Genomic DNA, 20,131 nt, shown 5'->3' on the forward strand with positions numbered 1-20,131 from the left:
TTTCATTTGTGAGTGCATAACTTAAACTTTGCAGTAGACTTCATGATAGCGTGTCTTTAAAATGTGTTTGCTGTAAATTCTGAATAAATGATCCCAATCATTATTCTAAAATATTCTAAATTGCTTCTATTCTTACAGTTGTTAGTATGCCACATGTTATTCCATTCTGATTTTTTGCTGAGCAAAACATAATTGCTTTTGTGGAATATAGCTCTATTGATGGCGTAATCAGATATTAAAAATAGTGCTACAGAGTTTTGCAGAAAATGCAATTAAAGAAGCAGTGAATGCATGTGTCTTTTCACTCCTGTTCATAACGATTCTTTTCAGACTAGAGCTATTAGAGAAAATCAGATCTTGATTTGGGATGATTTATATGGAAAATAGCCATGAATTATATTTGCAAGATAATATATACTCCTTATATATTTTGCCCACACGGAAGTTTCTTTTTGTATTTAGATTATTGCACATGGGACTAGAGACTTAAAAAAAAAAAAGCAGTCTTTTTTGAGTGTGGAATTGCTTCTATGGTATATCTTTGCTGTTGTGCAAGTATTGACTTTTTTGTGAAATTGTTTAGGCTTCTTATTGTTGACTTTGCAATTTACTAGATATGTTTCCTTGAACAGGTTATTTCACATGTTGGAGACTTGGTTTCTTTGTCTGTAAGAAAGGAGAAAATAAGCCACTCATGATGCTTCCTGAGGTATCCATTGGGAAAAACTTCATCAAGAGTTGTTCCTTGGGTTCTACTCTTTGAAGCTGACCAAATGCTCTCTATCTCTCTACCCTTCCACATGTCTCTGGACCACCATGTTAGGCAGTGTAAACAAACTTGAAAAGCTGTAACAAAGTTTGGTAGGAGGAAGGGAAAGGATGGTTCATGAGCAAAATATTGTATGTAGAGGCTGTGACTGGTGAACTCTGGTTACAATGTATTTTGGAAATTGTAAATTCTTGTGTAGTGTTTTAGATCAAAAATCCAGAGAAAGGGATGCAAGAGAGATAGCACCTGAAAAATAACCTGCTACACCTTTGAGAAACTGAATTAGATGAGAGCTATGGACATAAACCTATATCGAAGTAATAGATCCAAGAAGGTGATGTAACTACCAGACAAATACACAAAAAGCAGGACCATGGTGAATGGACTCACAAATTCATTCACATTTCATCTTATTAATAAGTATGAGATATGTGGTCTCTGAATATATTGCAGAAGAGGGCAAAGGGCATAGCATCTAAAAGACTCAAAACCTGTAATGGAGCATCTAGATAGGAATTTTGAGAAATTGGTATTTTCAATAAACTGGAAGAAAACATGGCTTCCAGAAACTGGAGGAGGTCATTAATTTGTTGTTAAATTTTAGGCCTTGTTAAATACATAAGAGTGGTACAATCTCAGGGTGAAATCACTTTTAAAAAAAAGGAAAAGAAAAAGAAACATTCTAAATTCTCAATTAGTAGAGAGAAAAAAATGTAATAAGAAAAAATTGTCAATTAAAAAATAAAAGCAAAAGAGGAGGTGAAAAGCATAGAAGTCAGGTAAATAATTAGAAAAATTTAAAAGGTGGAAACAAATCCGAATATTTCAGTGATCCTGATGCAGTGGAAATGGAGTGAAACTTAACTTGTTTAAAAAAGGGAGAGGAAAAAAAGACATGGGATCAAGGAAACAGTGGCTCTCCCACAGGACAGGGGTGAAGGGGAGTCTCTGGGAGCCATGCACCAGGCCAAGGGGACAGCTGGGTGAGGAGGAGCTGGGGAGGGACTACAAGAGGGACACATCCAAGAAAACCAAAGCAGGAGCCCTTAGTATGCTCAGAGTGAGTGGAGACGGTCAGGTCTATAGAGGACTGGGGATGAATTCGTGATAGATGCACCGAAGACTGAAATGAAAAATGGGACAATTAGCCCCAATTAAATATTGTCATGTGATTTTTAAAAGGCACTGTAATTATAGTACTTGTAATGGCCCCGTTATGGATAATACTTACATCTCATCATGATGTTCACACTATGAACTGGAATAACCAGACAGATGGGCTGTTGCTCTCCTAGAATTGGGCATGGGTGAGAGTGTGGATTTGGCTCTGCCTGGGGAGTGTATGGATTGCTGGGGGAGTTAAAATCCTCACCTTTCCTCCTCGGAAAGCAGCCAGAATATCCTGCAGAGAAATGTGGATACCAGAAGAAATAGCTAAACAATTGTAAATGACGGCCTCTTTAGAGAGCAGCTTGACTTTTCAATTCATGTAAAAGAGTCACTTAGATGAGCAAAAATTATATCAGTGTTCTTATCCATATACGCTTTCTCAAAAGTATATTACTTATGTTTCTGATTTCTAGTGTTTATAGACGAATGGGAGATGACTTGAAGTAACGATTTTTCATAAAATGGAATATTGCTTAGCCACTGAGGTGATGCAAATGAATACTTGCAGGGTGTGATGTTGTAATCATGATACGTTATATGGTAATGAGAGAAGATTATTGACAACACTATGATCCAATTTTTAAAAATCAAGCCAAATAGAATTCAATAGAGTCCAATCTATAGCAGAAGTTATAGAAGTGTGAGAGAGAGATGGTTTCCTTTTCTCCTTTAGCTGATAGACCTTTCCTGAAAGCCCTGTATATTTTAATACATTGAACTTGCATTGCTTTTATTATTTAAAAAAAGGGTAAAAGTGAGAACACTGCCCCCTCAGGGCTGTGCTACCTGCGTGGCTGCAGAAATGGCCAGGTAGGCAGGTGAGAAGGACGGTGGTCCTGGAAGGCTGAGCATCTGTACACGGAGAGCCTTCAGGAACATCACTTGGACCCAGGCCCTGGGCTCCGTGTGGGGACTACCTGCATGAAAAAGGTATGTCCTCTGCTGCTGGTACTTGCTGCGTGGCAGGAAGAAGGGCATGTGGATGGGATTTGGGGCCTTGGTGTCCTAGTGCCATGGTCCCATAGCTCTTTCCTGAGGGGGCTGCATGTTCTGGTGATCAGCTGTGTGGGAAGAGGGAGGCACAATGGTTCATTGTGGTAGAAGGATCTGATGAGGCTGAATGGGTGGGCAGTGACTCTCTGAGCCTGAAGATTTGGAACTTACCCAAAAAGCAGAAGAAAGGAAGACTGTCAGAAGGGGAGAGGGACGTGGTTATGTCCGCACTGTACCATGATGATTCTGCAGCCTGGAGAATTGGCTAGAGGGGCAGTCAGGAGCGGGGGCAGGAAGACCCATCATCCACTGTTGCTGTAACTCAGGAGGCAAAGTGACAGACAGGTGACCACGTGTGAGTGAAGGGATGGGTAGGGGGGCCCATCCAGTGTGAGCTCTGTTGTCCCTGCTTTGGATGGGGTTTGAGCATAAGCGTATGTCAGGGAAGGAAGTGAGGTAATGCACACCTGTGTGAATGGCAGGCCTCTGACGGGGGTAGAGAATGTCCCAGTGGGGGTGGAGTCATGATGGCATGGTTGGCACTATTGAGTCAGACATGTCGATGAGGTGTCCAGCAAATTTCCATGGTGCCTCTGGGTGTACACAGGGCCTGGAAGGCAGAGAGGCTGGGAGAAGGGCTGGCGTGAACTCAGCAGCTGGTATGAGCTCTCCCAGGACAGATCACAGGTGGAGGGGAAAAGGGCTGAGATTGGTGGGGGTGTTCCAGAGAAGGGGGTGGCTGCAGGGACCAGTCACAAGGAAAGGGGAACAGGACTAGAGAATAGAGCCCAGCTGTTAGTTACAAGGGTGCAGGCCCCTACCATCCCGCTCTTGGGGGAGGCCACTGGATCCATTCAGGGCCACCTGGGGGGAGATTCCCTCATGTTACCAGCATGGCATTGCCAACCAGGCTTCCCAGACTCTGTTTGGGGTTCCTCATAGGATCTGAACTTGTGAATGGTCATAGACCATGAACAAAGGTCAGGCCAAAGTGGAATCCCAGAGAGAGCCACTGCAATGGGATGGCCATCGGTTATGGTGGTCCTCACTCCCATGGGATGCCTAGTAGTGCAGAAGTTTTCCTGGTACCCTCTCACTGCAAGTCCCCCTGCCTCCCCTGTTCTCCCACCCCTCCATCTCCTCATTAAGTATCTCATTAAGTTCCAGATAGAAGACTTGCTCTGCACCCAAGTATGTGTGTGTGGCCTGAAGACCAGGGCTGGTGCCAGGATGGAAGGACACCTGGGCAGGCGGGAGCATCTGGCCCTGGTCCGAACTGCAGAGGATACTCCAAGGGGTCACTGTGAATGTATAGGAATTCAGGGCACCCTGCAGGGTCCAGTCCATGGGCTCAAGGGGCAGGAATTCTGAGAAGGGAGTGTGCCATGGAGCAAGATTAACTTAGAAGACTCAGGGTTCAGGAGCATAGCCTTTGGCCCCAAGAATAGGATCACTCTGGGAAAACCCAGGCAAAGAAGACACCTTTAAGGAACAGTCTTAGATTTGGGAGTTTTCGGAAATGGTGTGTCATTTATAACATCAGTACAGTGGGCCTTTATTCATAATCATTTGGAAATGAAGGGGCAATTTGTCTACCAGGCAGGTTCACTTCCTATTGTAATTCCAGTGGACTTAAAAGTTGATGTGGGTCTGTGAATTCACTAGCATAATTATACTCTGATAGCTTTTCATTACACGTAATGTGATTTTAATGGAATTAATGTTCTGTATCAACAAATACATTGTTTTTATTGTTGTGCAAAGAGGAGACTTCTAAAAGAAGAGACTCAAAATGATTTGCACATGGGTTTGCCTAATTTTCTTTTCCAAACAGGCAATATACCTGCACACTTCATAGTTTCTTCCCCATGTTGGGTGAGGGCAGGAGAGGGACAGGAGGCTCTTACACACATTTGGGTTCTAGTTGGAACTAATCTTTGAAACTTGCTTTTATATCTTAAGTTCTTATTATTCTCCGTCAAAAAATAATAGCCTACAATGGAATTGCCCATGGCCACCTGGCTGGCAGGTTTCCTGGCAGGCCGGGCCTTCCCCATAGACTCCTTGGATGCCTACCACCTTCTGGACTCTCATCACAGTGCTTGGGATTCTGATTTCCCACATCTTCACTCAGTTTCTCAGGCTGTAAGTCTTCAGAGACCATCGACGTGTTCTGAAGCAAAGGGCCTGTCAGTGCAAGTCTGAAATTTGTTTGGCCCCATCCACATCTCCCACCCGTGGAAGGGAGCATTAGAAGGAATTATGTCTCCCTTGCTTGGGTATACCCACCTCCCTCAGAAGGCAGAACCAGCTGTTGTTAGCCTATGTTTCAATAAAATGTTTTCTCTATTACCCACAAAACATGGGAACTTGAAAAGTACAAGGAGGAAACCAAAGTCCCGCTCTCCAGAGAGGACTCGTGGCTGTCTTTGGGATTTGATGCGGGTTTCCTTATGTATTTTGTTGTGTGTTGGCATTTGTATTTATTTACTTAATATGAAGGAAATTATCCCTCCTCCAAACCATTTCATAGCCTGCTTTTTCTTTGCTTCTTTTTTCCCTTTTATGTGGTGTGAGCATTCCACGCAGTACTAAATATTCTAATGCAACATGATTTAATGGCAGCAGCTAGGAAAGACCCAGTAGATATAAGCACTTCTCTCTTGCTAAACACTCGGGTCATTTCCCATTTGCAAAATTATAAAGAACACTTTGATTAATACCTGGAATTCTTAGGAGTGGAATTACCAGCTCCAGTGGCATGCCTAGTTTAAAATATTCATGCCATAATACGTGCACCGATTAAAGGCTGGTATTTCAGAAAGTTACACATTTAATAGCAAGTGTCCCTTCCCTTCCTCCCTCATCCAGTTTCCCATTGTTGAATTTCTTGTGTGTCCTTCCAGGGAAAAACGTTTAGGTGTGATTCCAGCATCCATTCATTTGTCTCTGTTTATACAAACGGGATCATGCTCTGCACACTAGGCTGTGTCTTGTTTGTCAGTTGTTTGTGTTGGACATTGCTCCACATCAGCATAAATAGATCCACCTCAAATTTCATAATGCATATATTCATGTTACATGTAAATATCAAAGTTTATTTAACTAGCCCTTTATTGTTAGCCACTTGTTATAGGTTTTTGCGGTAAATATCCTTGTGCAAGTGACTTGGCGTACCTCCGGTACTGTTTCCATAGGTGACGTTCCCAGTAGTGAATCATTCAGTAGAAGTATGTGCCTTTCCTATATTGAGGGTTTTATGAAATTGCTCCCAAGGAATACTACATCATTTTATGCCAACACCAATCATATTAAAGAGGAACTTTTTTTCTCCTTTGTCCTTGCCACTTCACCAAAAAGTTGGCAGCCTGATACAAAATATTCGTCATGTTGATTTGGCTTGTTTTAAGAAAAAACTGGAGTAGGTTGAAACATCATTTTATATGTTTACCATCCATTAAAAATGTGAACATCCTTCCCCATTATTTTCTATTGAGTGGTTCCCTTTACTTATTAATTGATAGGAGCTCTTTGTAAGTTAAGACAATAAACCTTTTGTTTGTTGTGTGTATTATAAGTATTTTTCCTCTTTAGAATTGGTTTTCCATTTTATGTTCTTTTAAAATCTCAAATATGTTTGTTAGCTCTAGCCATGATAAGGCTGTATAAAGAAACCACTCCAAACCTCAGTGGTTGGCAGCAGCCAGTCTTTGTCTTCTGCTCTGGTTTTCAGGAGAGCTGAGGTGGCCCCACCTTGGATGAAGGCTTGGTTGGGTTTGGGTCTGTACCATCTATCCATTCTGGGGCCCAGGCTGAAGGGGCCATGGCTGTCTGGGTCCAGTCCACTGGCTCAAGGGGCAGGTACACAGAGGATGACAGGCAATTTGTGTTGTTGGGTGGCATCATGAGATGCCCTGGAGGTCTTGAGGGTGAGGGCCACCTCTACCCAGTGTGGCCAAGCAAGTCTCATGGCCAAGCCCAACATCAGCTGAGGATGGGGACTCTAAGAATTGTCTTGGGAGGCTTCCATATTACTTGTCAGAAGCATGGACTTGTACTTGTCATATGGGGAGGCCGTGGGATTAAGGACAAAGATCTACTCTACCCCTTTTGTCTTTGTCATTTAGTGTAACCTAACCACAGGTGTTGTTTTTTAAACAAACGTTTAAAAGGTATTAATCTTTTTTTTATTAGGACTCTTGATTCCATGTCATGCCTCCAACACTGAATTCCTCTCAAAATTGTTTTAAAAAATGCTCGCATGTTCCTCTAGGACTATCAGATTTTAATTTTTGGTTTACTCTTTGATTACACTTAAATTTATTTGGGCATAAAGAATAAGGTAGAAAATGATTTTTATTTCTTTCCAAGTGGTTAACTCATTGTCCCAATGCTTTTTATGGAATTGATTATTTTTCCTCTTAATAGTATTTTCATTAAAATTTCAAGGAACTTCATGCATTCTTTGGTTCTTCACTTTGAAAAAAGGATTTTTTAAAAAAAGATTTTATTTATTTATTTGACAGACAGAGATCACAAGTAGGCAGAGAGGCAGGCAGAGATGGGGGGAGGCAGGTTCCCTGCTGAGCAGAGAGCCCAATGTGGGGCTCGATCCCAGGTGCCCTGAAAAAAGGATTTTTTTTGCATCTAATATGAGGAGTTTTATGTTCTCATTAGATATTCAAGATTTTCTTGATATTGTTCTTGCTCATTTCATATTAGTCTCTGTGTTCTAAGTCATTCTACCTTTTTGTTATAAATAGAATTTTTTGTTATAAATGGAAGTGTTATAAGTGGAATACTTAATTTTATTCATTTTTCTAACCCGTCTTCACTTGCATGTATATAGGAAAGCTATTTTTTTTCCATACTTAATGAGCTTATATCCTAATACTGTAATGTGGGCGAGTGCTTTAATTTTCTCCTCTGTGCAGTGGTATGCAAAAATCATACATGCCTTTACCAGTTGTCAAGATACAAAGAGTTAAAGTATAAAACCTTAGTAGGTATATGTCATAAGTCAGTGTTCACTAAATATAACTAATATCATGATTTTTAAATATATTAATTTCTAATCATTTGATTTACTGAATTCTTGTAATTACTTTGTTATTCTTTTTTATCAATTTCCTTCAGTATTTGAGATAAGTGTATCATTTTCAAGTAGTAATCATTTGCCTCCTCTTCACAAATTTTTAACTTTTCTTTCTTCTTTGGTTTTATTAGCTAGTTGTATTAGTTCTCTATTGCTATATAACAAACTACCACAGGCACCATGGCTTAAAACAATACAGATACATTATCTTGCAGTTTCCATGGGTCTGGAGCCTGGAACATTTGGGCTTTCTGCTGAGTCTGAAGGCTAAAATCAAAGTGAGGCCAGATGCATTTTCACCCAGAGGCTTGAGGAGTGAAAGATCCATTTCCATAGTCCCTCAGGTTATTGGCAGCGTTTATGTGTATGGTTGTATGATTGAGATCCCTATTTTCTTGCCAGGTGTGAGCTGTAGAGGATCCAGCTGTTAGAGTCCCTCTCAAAACATAGCAGCTTACTTCTTCAGGCAGCAGCAGACTCTCCCTAGTGCTTTGAATTTTTGGCTTTACAAAAAGCCCAGACCCAAGGATTCGCCTGATGAGACCAGGCCCACCCAAGAGAACCTTCCTTTTGATGAACTCAAAATCAGACTTATTTGGGACCTGAGTGTACTGCAAAATCCTTCTGCCTTTGTCATAGAGTGTAACCTAACCGCAGGACTGAAATTCATCATATTCATAATCCCACCCACTCTCAAGAAGAGGGGATTCTATAGGCAATATACAACCAGGTCGGGGGAGCAGTTATTGGGAAACATCACATAATTCTGCACACCACACTGGTATTTTCCAGATTAGTTTTAAATATAGGTGACAATTTGGGCATCTTTATTTTGTTGTATTAAACTAAGATTTATTTTTCATAAAAAATAGTGATTGAATTTTATCAAATGCCTTTTATATATCTACTGAATGATATTTTTCATTTTTGTCATATTAATATGATTAATTTTATTACTGTGTTTCCTCTTACTGATTCATCTTTTCATTCCTGATGTGAACCCCCTGCCTTGTTCTTTATTCTTCTAAATGTACCACTAAAGTCTATTTTCTAACATTTTATTTAAAAATTGTATACCTCTGTTTATAAGTAAAATTGGCCTGTTTTCTCTTCTTGTGATATTTTACAGGGTTGTAACAGTTAGACTGACCTTTGTAAAAAGAATTTGGAAAGTTTCCTTGTTTTTTCCCTCTGTGCTAGGAAAAAAAAATTGTGTTGGAAATCTCCATATTTTGAAGCTTTTGAAGAATTTGCCTGTGGGTATTTGACCACTTTCCCAATTTATTGGTGTTTATAGGTAAATTTAGTTTTTGATTTTAAGGGGACTCAATTGTAGTAACATATTTTCCTAGAAAAACATCTATGATATCCTGATTGTTATAGACTGAATGTTTGTGTCTCCCTAAGATTCACATGTCAAAGCCTTATCCCCAGTGTGATGGTATTTGGAGGTTGAGCCAGTGGGAGGTGATTAGGTCATGAGGAACCCTCATGAATGGAATTATTGCCTTTATAAGAGAGACCCATGATGTGTGGACTTGTGAGAACATGGCCATCTGTGAACCAGGAAGTGAGCCCTCACCAGACATTGAATCTGCTGGCACTCTGATCTTTGACAAAGGGCATGCACCTGGAGGCATTGCAGATCTCTGGGGTCTAACACTCCACCCCCAAACAAACTCCACACAATGACCCAAGTCCAGAGTGGCAGGCAGCTGGAATCTGAGAGGCAGGGAGCAGGGTCAGATTAGTACACGACTGGAGCAGACAGGTGCCTAGGCATGAATGTCCACTGTGCAGTGAGATGGGGTGGGGAGGGCTCCGACTGAGGTTTCCAGATTGAGGCATGAGCTGAGCCCCTTGGAGATCACAGCATTTCTAGAGCTCAGGTTCTTCCTGGTTACTGGCAGAAGTATACGTGTCTTAGGGAAAATTTCTCTATTTGGGGTCCACAGAACCTCACTAATTAAGAGCAAGCAATGTATTAACAACAAAAGACTCCCCAGCCTACAAACATCAAAGGAAGGACTCTGCAGTAAGTGAGAGTCAACAGAAACAACAAGCGACAGGCTTGTTGTTGCTAATGTTCACTGCACATCTTGGATGTAAGAGCATCTGCATATGAAATATTTTAAGCAGTTGTACAGATGAGCATGCAGTAAGAGGCTGTCTGAAACAAATCACCATATTTGGGAAAAGATAAAAGCAGAACTTATAAATACATAAAATATAATTGTTTAAATTATCTAAATAAATGCAGATGTTCAACAGCTGGTTAAACATCGTTCAGGGAAAATTAGTCACCTGGAAGGTAAACATAAGGAAGTTTTTCAGAATGAAATACGGAAGGACAAGGGTGTGGAATATGTGAAAACAGAATTAAGAGGTTCGGAGGATGGAATAGGAAGGATTAGCATGAGATTGCCAGAGTCCCTGATGGAGAGAATGCCAGAGAGACAATATTTGAAGAGATATTGGCTATGCAATTTCCAGAACTAATGAAAAATGTAAATTCATCATGTCAGAAGCACAGTAAATGCCAAAAAGGATACATAAAAAGAAATCCACACCTAGACATAATACACAAAAACCTCAGAACACTGAAGGCAAGCAGATGATTTTAAAAAGCCTTAAAGAGTAAGGACGGGGTGCCTGGATGGCTCATTTGGTTAAGCACCTGCCTTTGGCTCAGGTCATGATGCCAGCATCCTGGGATTAAGCCCCACGTCAGGCTCCCTCCTCAGTGAGAAGCCTGCTTCCCCACCACCCTGGACCCTGCTTGTACTTTCTCTCTTGCTCACTCTCTCTCTCTGAAACTTAAAAAAAAAAAAAAAATCTTTAAAAAACAATAAAAGGGCACATGGGTGGCTCAGTTGGTTAAGCCACCGCCTTCGGCTCAGGTCATGATCCAGGGAGTCCCAGGATCTAGTCGCACATTGGGCTCCCAACTCCGTGGGGAGTCTGCTTCTCCCTCTGACCTTCTCCTCTCTCATGTTCTCTTTCACTCTCAAATAAATAAATAAAATCTTTTACAACAACAACAAAAAATAATAAAAAAGGGTAAGCACAGCTTCCTGCCTCAAGGAACAGCAGTTAAAAGGACAGCCAACTTCCTGATGGTCATGGCGGGAACCTATTAATGGAATACTGTTTTCAGCCTATTGAGAGGAGAAACCATCGACCTAGAACCCTGTACCCAGCAAAACTACTTTTCAAGCATGAAGGTGAAATAAGACATTTCTAGATTTAAAAAAAAAAAAATGGAATTGACCACTAAATTATGTGCACTAAAGGAACCTCTACGTCAAGGGTTCATAGCAGCCTAGGGAAGCCTGGGGAGCCCATCTCAGAATAAGTCTTTCTAATGCATAAAATGAAATAGATAGGATTATAGAGGAACCCAATTACTTTGAAATCTTTTAAAATCCAAATATTTTAGAAATGTGTTATAAAAATACATATGCTGCTTTTTTAACTCATTAAATAACAAAGTCCAGTTGCGGGTTTTGAGTAAATAGCCCTGGTGGAAGGCTGCATCACATAGGGCAGGACCAGTTTGAATGGGTTCCAAGCATATATGAAGTAATTTGCATTAAAAAAAAACACTCACTGCAGAAGAGACTGCGTTGTATTTTTTTTTTAAGATTTTATTTATTTATTAGACAGACAGAATCACAAGTAGTCAGGGAGGCAGGCAGAGAGAGAGGAGGAAGCACACTCCCTGAGGAGCAGAGAGCCCGATGCAGGGCTCGATCCCAGGACCCTGGGATCATGACCTGAGCTGAAGGCAGAGGCTTTAACCCACTGAGTTACCCAGGTGCCCCCAGACTGTGTTGTATTTTGCTTGGGTTTTCTTTTGACTCATGGGTTATTTGCAGTATCTTAAAACAGTTTCCTTTTTTCTTCGATCAGGCTATCTTTCCCATCAGTGTCTAGTTTTGCTTTTATACATTGAGAGAATGAAAGCTACAGATTTCTTTTCTATCATGGAGGAAGTAGACTGAGAAGGAGAGTGGCGTTCCTTGTGGACGTTTTGAGTTTGAAGTATTGATGAAGCTTCCAGTGGAAAGTGGTGTGGAGAAAGTCAGGACTGCCGGTGGGAGTGAATGGTTGGGAGAGAGATGGGTTTGGGGTTGTTCTGAGAGAAGGGGGGTAGAAGCCATGGAGATGGGGTGGATGGGAAGGCATGTATTTTTCTCAAAAGGGGGCTGAGATGGACACAGATGGACACAGAAGGCATCATGGAGTCAGCCCTTCCATGTGGCTTCAGGGAGACCCAGACACAGAAAACCACCCAGAAAGAAAAGAAAATGTAAGTCGGAATAAGCAGGAGGTTCCCCTACTCCATGCACAACATAGGTCTGAAGTCTGGAAAACGTGGGGAAGTGGGCTAGGTAGACTTCATTCATTTCAGGAAGCTCAGAATATTATTTGCCCCATTTTTTAACAACAGTTCTTTCTCCAGAAAGTGGTGAAGCCTGGCTTCTTAGGGGTTAATTGATGCCACGGTAGCTATTAGACAATCCTGCCATCTGTTTTGTGAAATAACTGGATTGGCTTTCAAGTCTGCATTCTAGAAGGACTCGCTTCTTTACCTAAAATGTTGCATTATCATTTGCCTTTGAACCAGAAGAGGAGCTTGGAAGAAAATAATTGATTTGGGACAATGAAAGGACTTTTCAATCTTAGAGGACAGGATTTAAAGAGCTAATTTCTTCCAGGTCTCTGTGTTCAGACAGCAGTACCAATCCAACAGGAAGGCCTTTGGCTCTAAAGATGCCATTACTTCCTGGCAGTCTATTATCCCCTTTCGTTGCCCTCAACAGCAGGAAATTCTGTCTCATTTTTAATATTATCACATGCCTCTATTTATGTTGGGCAGCAAGTGGAGAAAAAAAAAGTGGGTTGGTGTCCTTTTAACAACTTGCAGGTGCTCAAAAAGTTACGCTTCTCTCTCTGAGCAATATCACGCCTTTGACATTCTTTTTTGGCTTTTCTTTCACAGCTATTTAATTATATGTTACTCTTCTCTGACCCTCTTCAATGTCTTCATATTCTGTGTAAACTGTGGACTTTGAATAACGATATCAGCAAATTAAATGGGACAAAGGTTTCATGAGATGCAGTAATTTCACGGCTAACTAGCTCAATGACCTCGTCCCTCACCAAAGTGGTACAAAATAAACCTGCAGAAGTACCAGAGTGGCAGAACATGCAATAATAATTCCCACTGGTAGTGGGAATTGAGAAAAAAAAAAAAAGTTCAAACTAAGACCCCGTCATTTCTGAGGGGAGCTATGCTCCTCTCTTCTATGATGCTAAGTGGACCAAAGGAGGCCTCCTCTGCTTCTCTGGTGTTCTGGTTTTCTAGATCTGGGGTCAGGGAAGTCTGCTTCTTCTGAAGAGACATGGGGAGAGAGTGCACGTTTGAAAACAAGAATACAATATTCCACTCTTCATTATTAACATTAGGGTATTAATAAGCTCGAGTGCCCATAACAAAGTATCACAGACTCGGTGGCTTGACTAACAGGAATTTATTTTCTCACAGTTCTGGAGGCCTAAAGTCTGAGATCAGAGTTGGGTTCTGGTGAGGGCCCCTTTCCTGTCTTACAGGCTGTTGAAACCTCACAGTGTCCTCATGTGACCTTTCCATGGTGTGCACTTATTGGGAGAGAGAGAGAGAGATAGTAGAGAAATCTTTTTCATCCTGTCAGGCCATCATCCCATCATGAGGACTGTACCCTAATTACCTCCTAAAGGGCTTACATCCAAATACCATCACACTGGGGGGTTAGGACTTCATCATGTGTATTTAGTCCATCATAAGGACATTTAGTCCTTAATAAATAGTTTTCTACCGCTGTGTCACAAGGTACCACAAATTTTATAGCTTGACACAGCAACATTCAGAGTTTTTGTAGGTCAGGAATCTGGACATGGCCTATCTGAGTCAACTGGCCAGGGTCTTAAAAGGCTGCAGCGTGTTGCTAGGGCAACATCTTTGTAAGTGTCACTGAGTAGGACCACAGGAGTGATAGCCCATCATATTGATATAAAGGGGAGGGCTTTATACAAGCCCATGGATTATCAGGGATTATCTAAAGATTTACATGCCACAGAGTTTGATGGTTTTATTTCTTCCCTTTGTGTAGGGGAATTGGATCCATCTGTAATTACAGTTCTCAGTGATACTTAGAAAATGTAACTTTGTTTTCTTCAGTAAAGCAAACTGCCCATACTTATTGGAGGTAAAATTATTTGAGGGGATTCATGGAATGATAACTGTGGGATGGAGGCAAGGAAAGTCAAGAATTTTTACTGTAGCCTAAGTTAAATGATTATTAACTAACTTCCTTTGTGTTTATAAATGCCTGTTCTCTGGAGGTTTGTGGGTTTCCCAATTATATGCCTGTTATAAGCAACTTGGCCACCGTAGGCATTTGATAGTTTTATAAACTTCAGCTTAGAAGAAAAGATCAAGGCGTTCTGTCTGAGCTTATTAAACATGGCTTGAGAGGTCTGGTGGTTGTTTAGGGATTTAGTGGGGCCCCATGTACTCATGAATACATAGGCCCTTCCTGAGTAAGGAGGAGTTGGGCCATGTCTTAAAGAATAGGTAAAAATTTTTATGGTAGAAATGGGAAGTAGAAGACAGAGTATAAACACATGTTTTCTGGAAAGTGTACCTTCCCATCCTCTACCCAGGCTTTATTTGGTTTAGGCTGGTGCTGCCTCAAGGGAAAACAGAGGACGCTCTTTGGAAATCATATCCTAAGGAGAAGGCAGGGTCAGGGCCAGCTGGGCTGGGGCCATCTCTAGGATTTAGATTTGAGAGCTCGGGAGGAGGGGTGCCATTGTGGGAGGAGAGATGACAAGAGGGAGAGTGGTTTGGGTATAAAAAGGAAGAGAGAGGTTATAGACCTTGTGGATGAAGAATGGGGGACTGGGGCTCAGAGAGACACAGGAAAACAGTAATCAGGGATTTCCATATAGGTTGCAGCTGGGTGACATCATGAAGAGAGATTTGGGAGATGGGAAAGTGTTCGTAAATACTATTTGTTGATATTGAGTATGTTTGCAAAATGCATGCATCAAGAAAGAGTATGTGACGTGCTTGGGAGCAGAGCCATGTTGAGCTCTTTGGTTCATTTTGTTTGTTTGTTTGTTTTGTGTGTTGTGTGTGAATAAGATTCAGCAGTCTTGGAGGCAGGTCTTAGGGAGTGGGAAGGGAAGAGAGGTGGGAGGACCTGATGGAGCAGAGAAGGGAGGACATCTGGGAAGTGATGCAAAGCCTAGTGGAGAGGGAGCCTCCCACAGGAGGGTGTGGTTACCTCAGGTCTTCAAGCTGATCACTGCACTAGTGTGTTGCACTCAGCGACCCCTCTGGTGACCTTGGGAAATGTGTGGGCAAGTGGTGAGGGCTGAAGCCAGATTGCAGTGGGGAGGGAACAGTTGTGTCTCTGTGATCTGTTGGGCCCTGCCTGTCCCAAGGAGCCTAGGAATGGAAGGATCCATGGCTAGCATGTGCCTCAGGGATTGTGAGCCAGGAGCTGAGGGGTGGTTCTCCTGAGAGAGAAGACACAATGATCCTCATGGCGTAAGGGAGACATGGGGGAGCCAGGCTGGGGGGAGTGGCTGCTAGAAGAGGTCCTGGAGGGGACTTGCTCAGTGGAACCTGGAACCATGTAGGCCAGTATGTGGGAAGCTGGGGATGTCATCTAGTGGCACCGCCTCCTGGTGACTTGGGAAGCTGTCTGGGGGACCAAGTGTGGGAAAGGAGAGAAGGAGCCTGCCAGGTCTGCTGTGCCCGGCACCCATGCACAGAAGGAAAGTAGCCAGGTGACTGGCAAGGGGGGAGCGCCGCCTTTCCCCCGAGTAGGGTTTGTAGTCCTCCCTGTGATTTTTAAGTCACAAAGCCAAAAAACTCACAGGAACAGAGTGGAGTAAGTGCTCTTCCAGCAAGTGTGTCCGGTCCTGGGCCCATCCATACAGAGCCTAAGTGATCTCTCAGGAGTTCCCGGTGGTCTCAGAGGCCCATGTGCCACCCACAGTGGCTGCAGGGTGAGCGTCCAGGTGGACAGCAAGCCTCATTGTCCCCCTGCTCCTGTACTTGGGCTGAATTCTAGAAGTAGTCCGTTTTCAAGCTGAGATGGTCAGGACTGCGTTGATGGTCGGTTAGAGGTTTCCAAAGGGTCTTACCTTCCCGCACTGTTTGTCCTTGCAGGTGCTGTTGTCTGGGCTCATTGGCGTCGTCTCCTGGAAGAGGCCTCTCTCGCTGGTGGTAAGTCTGCGCCTGTCTCCACGGCATCCAGGGAGCAGGGCCCTCCCTGCGGGGGTGTGAGCACTTTAAAGGTACCAGCAAAGAGAGTTCTGGCTGCTTTGATGAAAGCGGGACAGAGACCTTGATAGACCTGAGAGAGGCTCTTAGATAACAACCAGGGCATATCCTACCTTCTGTCCTTTGGAGAATAGCCGTCTGGTGCTCATCTGAGATGCTCATGGGCTGTCCTCTTCATTTGTTCTGTTTGGGTGCTGGGAACAAAGACATTTTAGTAAGTGTCAGTATAAGCGTTTTCTCTAGGTGTGTAAACATATTAGTGCACATGTGTATGTGCGTGGATGCGCCCACAGGCAGCCCCTCCTTTATCAGAGCTCAAGAAATGTCAGCCGCGTGTGTGTTTTGGGGACTGAAACTCAGTGTTTCAGAGGAGGGTGTTTATTTGCTCCAAAGGCACAGGGGTATTGCTGGAACCCCTTCTCCCATGGCCACAGCCCCATGCCGGGGAGGAGCAGGCCACACAGGAGATGGAAAGGATGGCATGGTTTTTCCATCGGGCAAGTAGCCTGAGCAGATTCATGTCTATTGATTTGTATGCATGTTTTTCTCAGGGTGTGCATTAATATATTTATGTGTCCATGTCAGGGCCAGACGAAGAGGTTTTCTGGGTTTTGATGGATAATGAAAAAACACGGCATGGCTTTTTTTCTCTTTTGTAGGCATCAATTATTTAAAATCTCTTCTTTAAGTGATTAGGTTTGGAGATAATGACATGTACTAAATATTAATGGAAGTAGAAAAATCCCACAAATCTGCCTGTTGTAAACACCTTCCCCTCCCGAGAGTAACCGCAGCATCCTGAGGAGGCATCGGAAGAGAGTGGCATTAATTCAGTGAACCTCTTCTCCTATGACTTGTTGAGAAATTTCCTTAAAAAAAAATTTTTTTTTTTAATGTAGAAAGTATCAAACATGCACACAAGTCGAGAGAGAAGCTAGTATAATGAATCCCTGTAGACCTCCCATCTGTCTTCTGCAAATATCAACCTTGGCCTGTCTTATTGGATCCAAGCCCCTTGCTGGAGTATTTTAAAGTAAATCACAACTAGTGTGTCAAGGAGCTGACTCCACTGTGCAGGGGGAAATGGTGGTGGACATACCAGCTGTGGGGCAGATGCCCTTTGGCTGTGCTTTTGGGCTCCCTTTGGGGACACGGGGCCAGCCTGTTCCATTCCTCTTCACCTGCCCTGATGAAACAGGCCAAGGAAGGCCTCCTGTGCTGGCTGCCAAATAAGGAAAAGCCACAATGGGGCTGTGGTGAGCATTTTCTCCCATTCATTTATTTCTACCCAAGCCCCAGGTAGGAGAGGAGGGCCTCCCCATGCTCAGCTGACCACTTTCTTTACTTAGGGAGGTAAGGGGATGGGTTAGGATAACACTAGGTGCTGTCACAAAGCCCAGACTGTCAGTGGCCTAACATGGCACGAGTAAAAACCCAAAAGCTCAGCCAAAGGACATGCTTCTTCTTGAGTGGTCATTCATTCCACCATCATAGGGGATCCAGAGACCCTGGTTGCTTCCTTCTAGAAGGGACTGTACCGTTCCCTAGGCTTGTGGACTCTTATTTCTTTTTCGTAGAATGGGAAAGGCAATGTGGATGGGCTTAAATGTGACCCTCATTGCTCACACGTCAAACCACTGTGGAGGGCCTATCACATGGCCCTTTTGGGCCGGGTAGGAAGCTGGAAAAGGTAGTCCCTTCCTGAACTTCCCAGTAGCAGCTCCATACTATGTAAAGAGGCGGCAGGAATTTTGGTAGAAAATTGTTCCTCTCTACAGTGAGATCATTCTTCTGTGTTGACCAGGACAATACAGTCTTTTTTATTTAAATTCAATTAGTCAACGTAGAATACATCATTAGTTTCAGATGTAGCATTCAATAATTTATGAGTTGTAACAATACAGCCTTTTGATTCGTTAGTAAAAACTCACTCGACTCAGCTAGAACTGAGGAATCAATGAATTCTTTTTTCCCAATCTAGAATTAAACTAGAATTAAGGAATTCTTTTATCCCAAGCTCCTGTTTCTGTCCTCTACCCTAATGATAGTGTTTCCTTCTTCTCGGAGCTATAAAAGTAAAGGAGCCACTCTGGCCGTTTTGGTTCATTTCCAGGGGTCTCAACACCACTCCCTGTCCCCGCGAAGAATTCCCCCTCCCCCCACCCAGAGGGAGTTGCCCTCTCTGAAGGAGGGTGTCTGTCTCTCAGGGTGGTTGGAAGAGGCAGTGTTGGGCTCTGCCAATCCAGGATCCGAACCGCCATGCCCCACGCTTGCGGGGGCTGGCAAGTGAGGACAGCCATGCGTGGGCATGCTGAAGGCAGGGTTTTGGTACCGTCACTGGTCTGCTGGCAGTGCCTTTCCTCTGAAGGGCTGGTCTGTGGGGTCCTATCCTAATCTCTGCTACATGTCCTTTCTTTCCATCAGTCCAATCTTATAAAACACAATGGGATGAGGAACGGTATCCTTTTTGCCTGGAGTGACTGGTATGCTGGTGGGGAGACTGTGTTAGGAAAAAGCAAGGGAGAAGGGTCAGCAGGCTGTCTGAGAGGACGGGAAGGAAGGTTGCCCCTTCCAGGCTGGTGAATGTGATGCCAGAGGGAAAACGAGGAGAAAAATACTGGGACTTTTTTGCCCTGGTATTTTATAAGAGCCTTTCATAATGCTGGAAAGTGATAATAGCTATTTCAGTAGAGAATATGCATTTTTGCATTAATGTGGTTCTTTTCTTCTTTTTAAATTGAAGTATAGTTAATATATACTTATATTAGTTATATAATATCAGGTTATATTGTTATATTAGTTCATAATTATTATATGATATAATATTTCAGATATACATAGAGTGATTCAACAGTTCTGTACATTACTCAATGCTCATCATGGTAAGTGTACTCTTAATCCCCATCACCTATTTCAACCACCCCCTATCCACCTCTCTTCTGCTAACCACCAGTTAAGAGTCTTGTTTTTTTGTCTCTTTTTTCCTTTGTTTGATCATTTGTTTCTTAAATTGCACATATGAGTGAAATAGTATGCTATTTGTCTTTCTCAGTCTGACTTGTTTCGCATTATATTCTCTAGGTCTACCCATGTTGTTGCAAATGCAAGATCTCAGCCTTCTTTATGGCCAAGTAATAGTCCTTTGTGTATATTTACCCTTTTTATTTATCCATTCATTTGTGGACAGACAACCGGGTAGATTCCAGATCTTGGCTATTGTAAATAATGCTGCAATAAACACAGGGATGCATATGTCGTTTCCTTTTGGGTGAATACCCAGTAGTGGAATTACTGGATCATATGGTAATTGTATTTTTAATTTTTTAAGGAACTTCCATACTGTTTTCCACAGTGGTTGCACCAGTTTACATTCCTACCAGTAGTATGCAGGGGTTCTTTTTCTCTACATCCTCCTCAACACTTGTTATCCCTTGTCTTTTTGGTTCTAGCTATTTTGATGGGTGTAAGGTATACCTCATTGTGATTTTTTTTCTTATTGTGACTTTGATTTGCATTTCTCTGATGATTAGTGATGTTTAGCATCTTTTCATGTGTCTGTTGATTGATCTTCTTTGGAAAAATTCTATTCCCTGGTCCTTTGCCTATTTTAAAATCAGATTATTTGTCTTTTTGGTATGTGTATGTCTTCTATATATTTTGAATATTAACCCCTTATTAGTTATATTATTTGCAAATATCTTCCCCATTCAGTAGGTTGCCTTGTCATTTTGTTGATGCTTTCCTTCAGTATGCAAAAGCTTTT

At 42.5% G+C, this 20,131-nt stretch overlaps 1 protein-coding gene across 4 annotated transcripts in view; it reads left to right on the top strand.

Annotated features, from left to right (window-relative positions):
• FAM189A1 (family with sequence similarity 189 member A1) overlaps positions 1 to 20,131 on the top strand; it is a 486,040-nt gene that overhangs the window by 200,453 nt on the left and 265,456 nt on the right. For all 4 annotated transcript variants that reach the window (XM_004759869.3, XM_013060110.2, XM_045070539.1 and 1 more), the window contains exon 2: positions 16,255 to 16,311. In XM_004759869.3, the coding sequence (XP_004759926.3) occupies positions 16,255 to 16,311 (57 nt within the window). The remainder of the gene's footprint in view (positions 1 to 16,254; positions 16,312 to 20,131) is intronic.

This window comes from Mustela putorius, unplaced genomic scaffold (assembly GCF_011764305.1).
Source record: "Mustela putorius furo isolate JIRA1106 unplaced genomic scaffold, ASM1176430v1.1 tig00003972_pilon_pilon_pilon, whole genome shotgun sequence".
Taxonomy (NCBI): domain Eukaryota; kingdom Metazoa; phylum Chordata; class Mammalia; order Carnivora; family Mustelidae; genus Mustela; species Mustela putorius.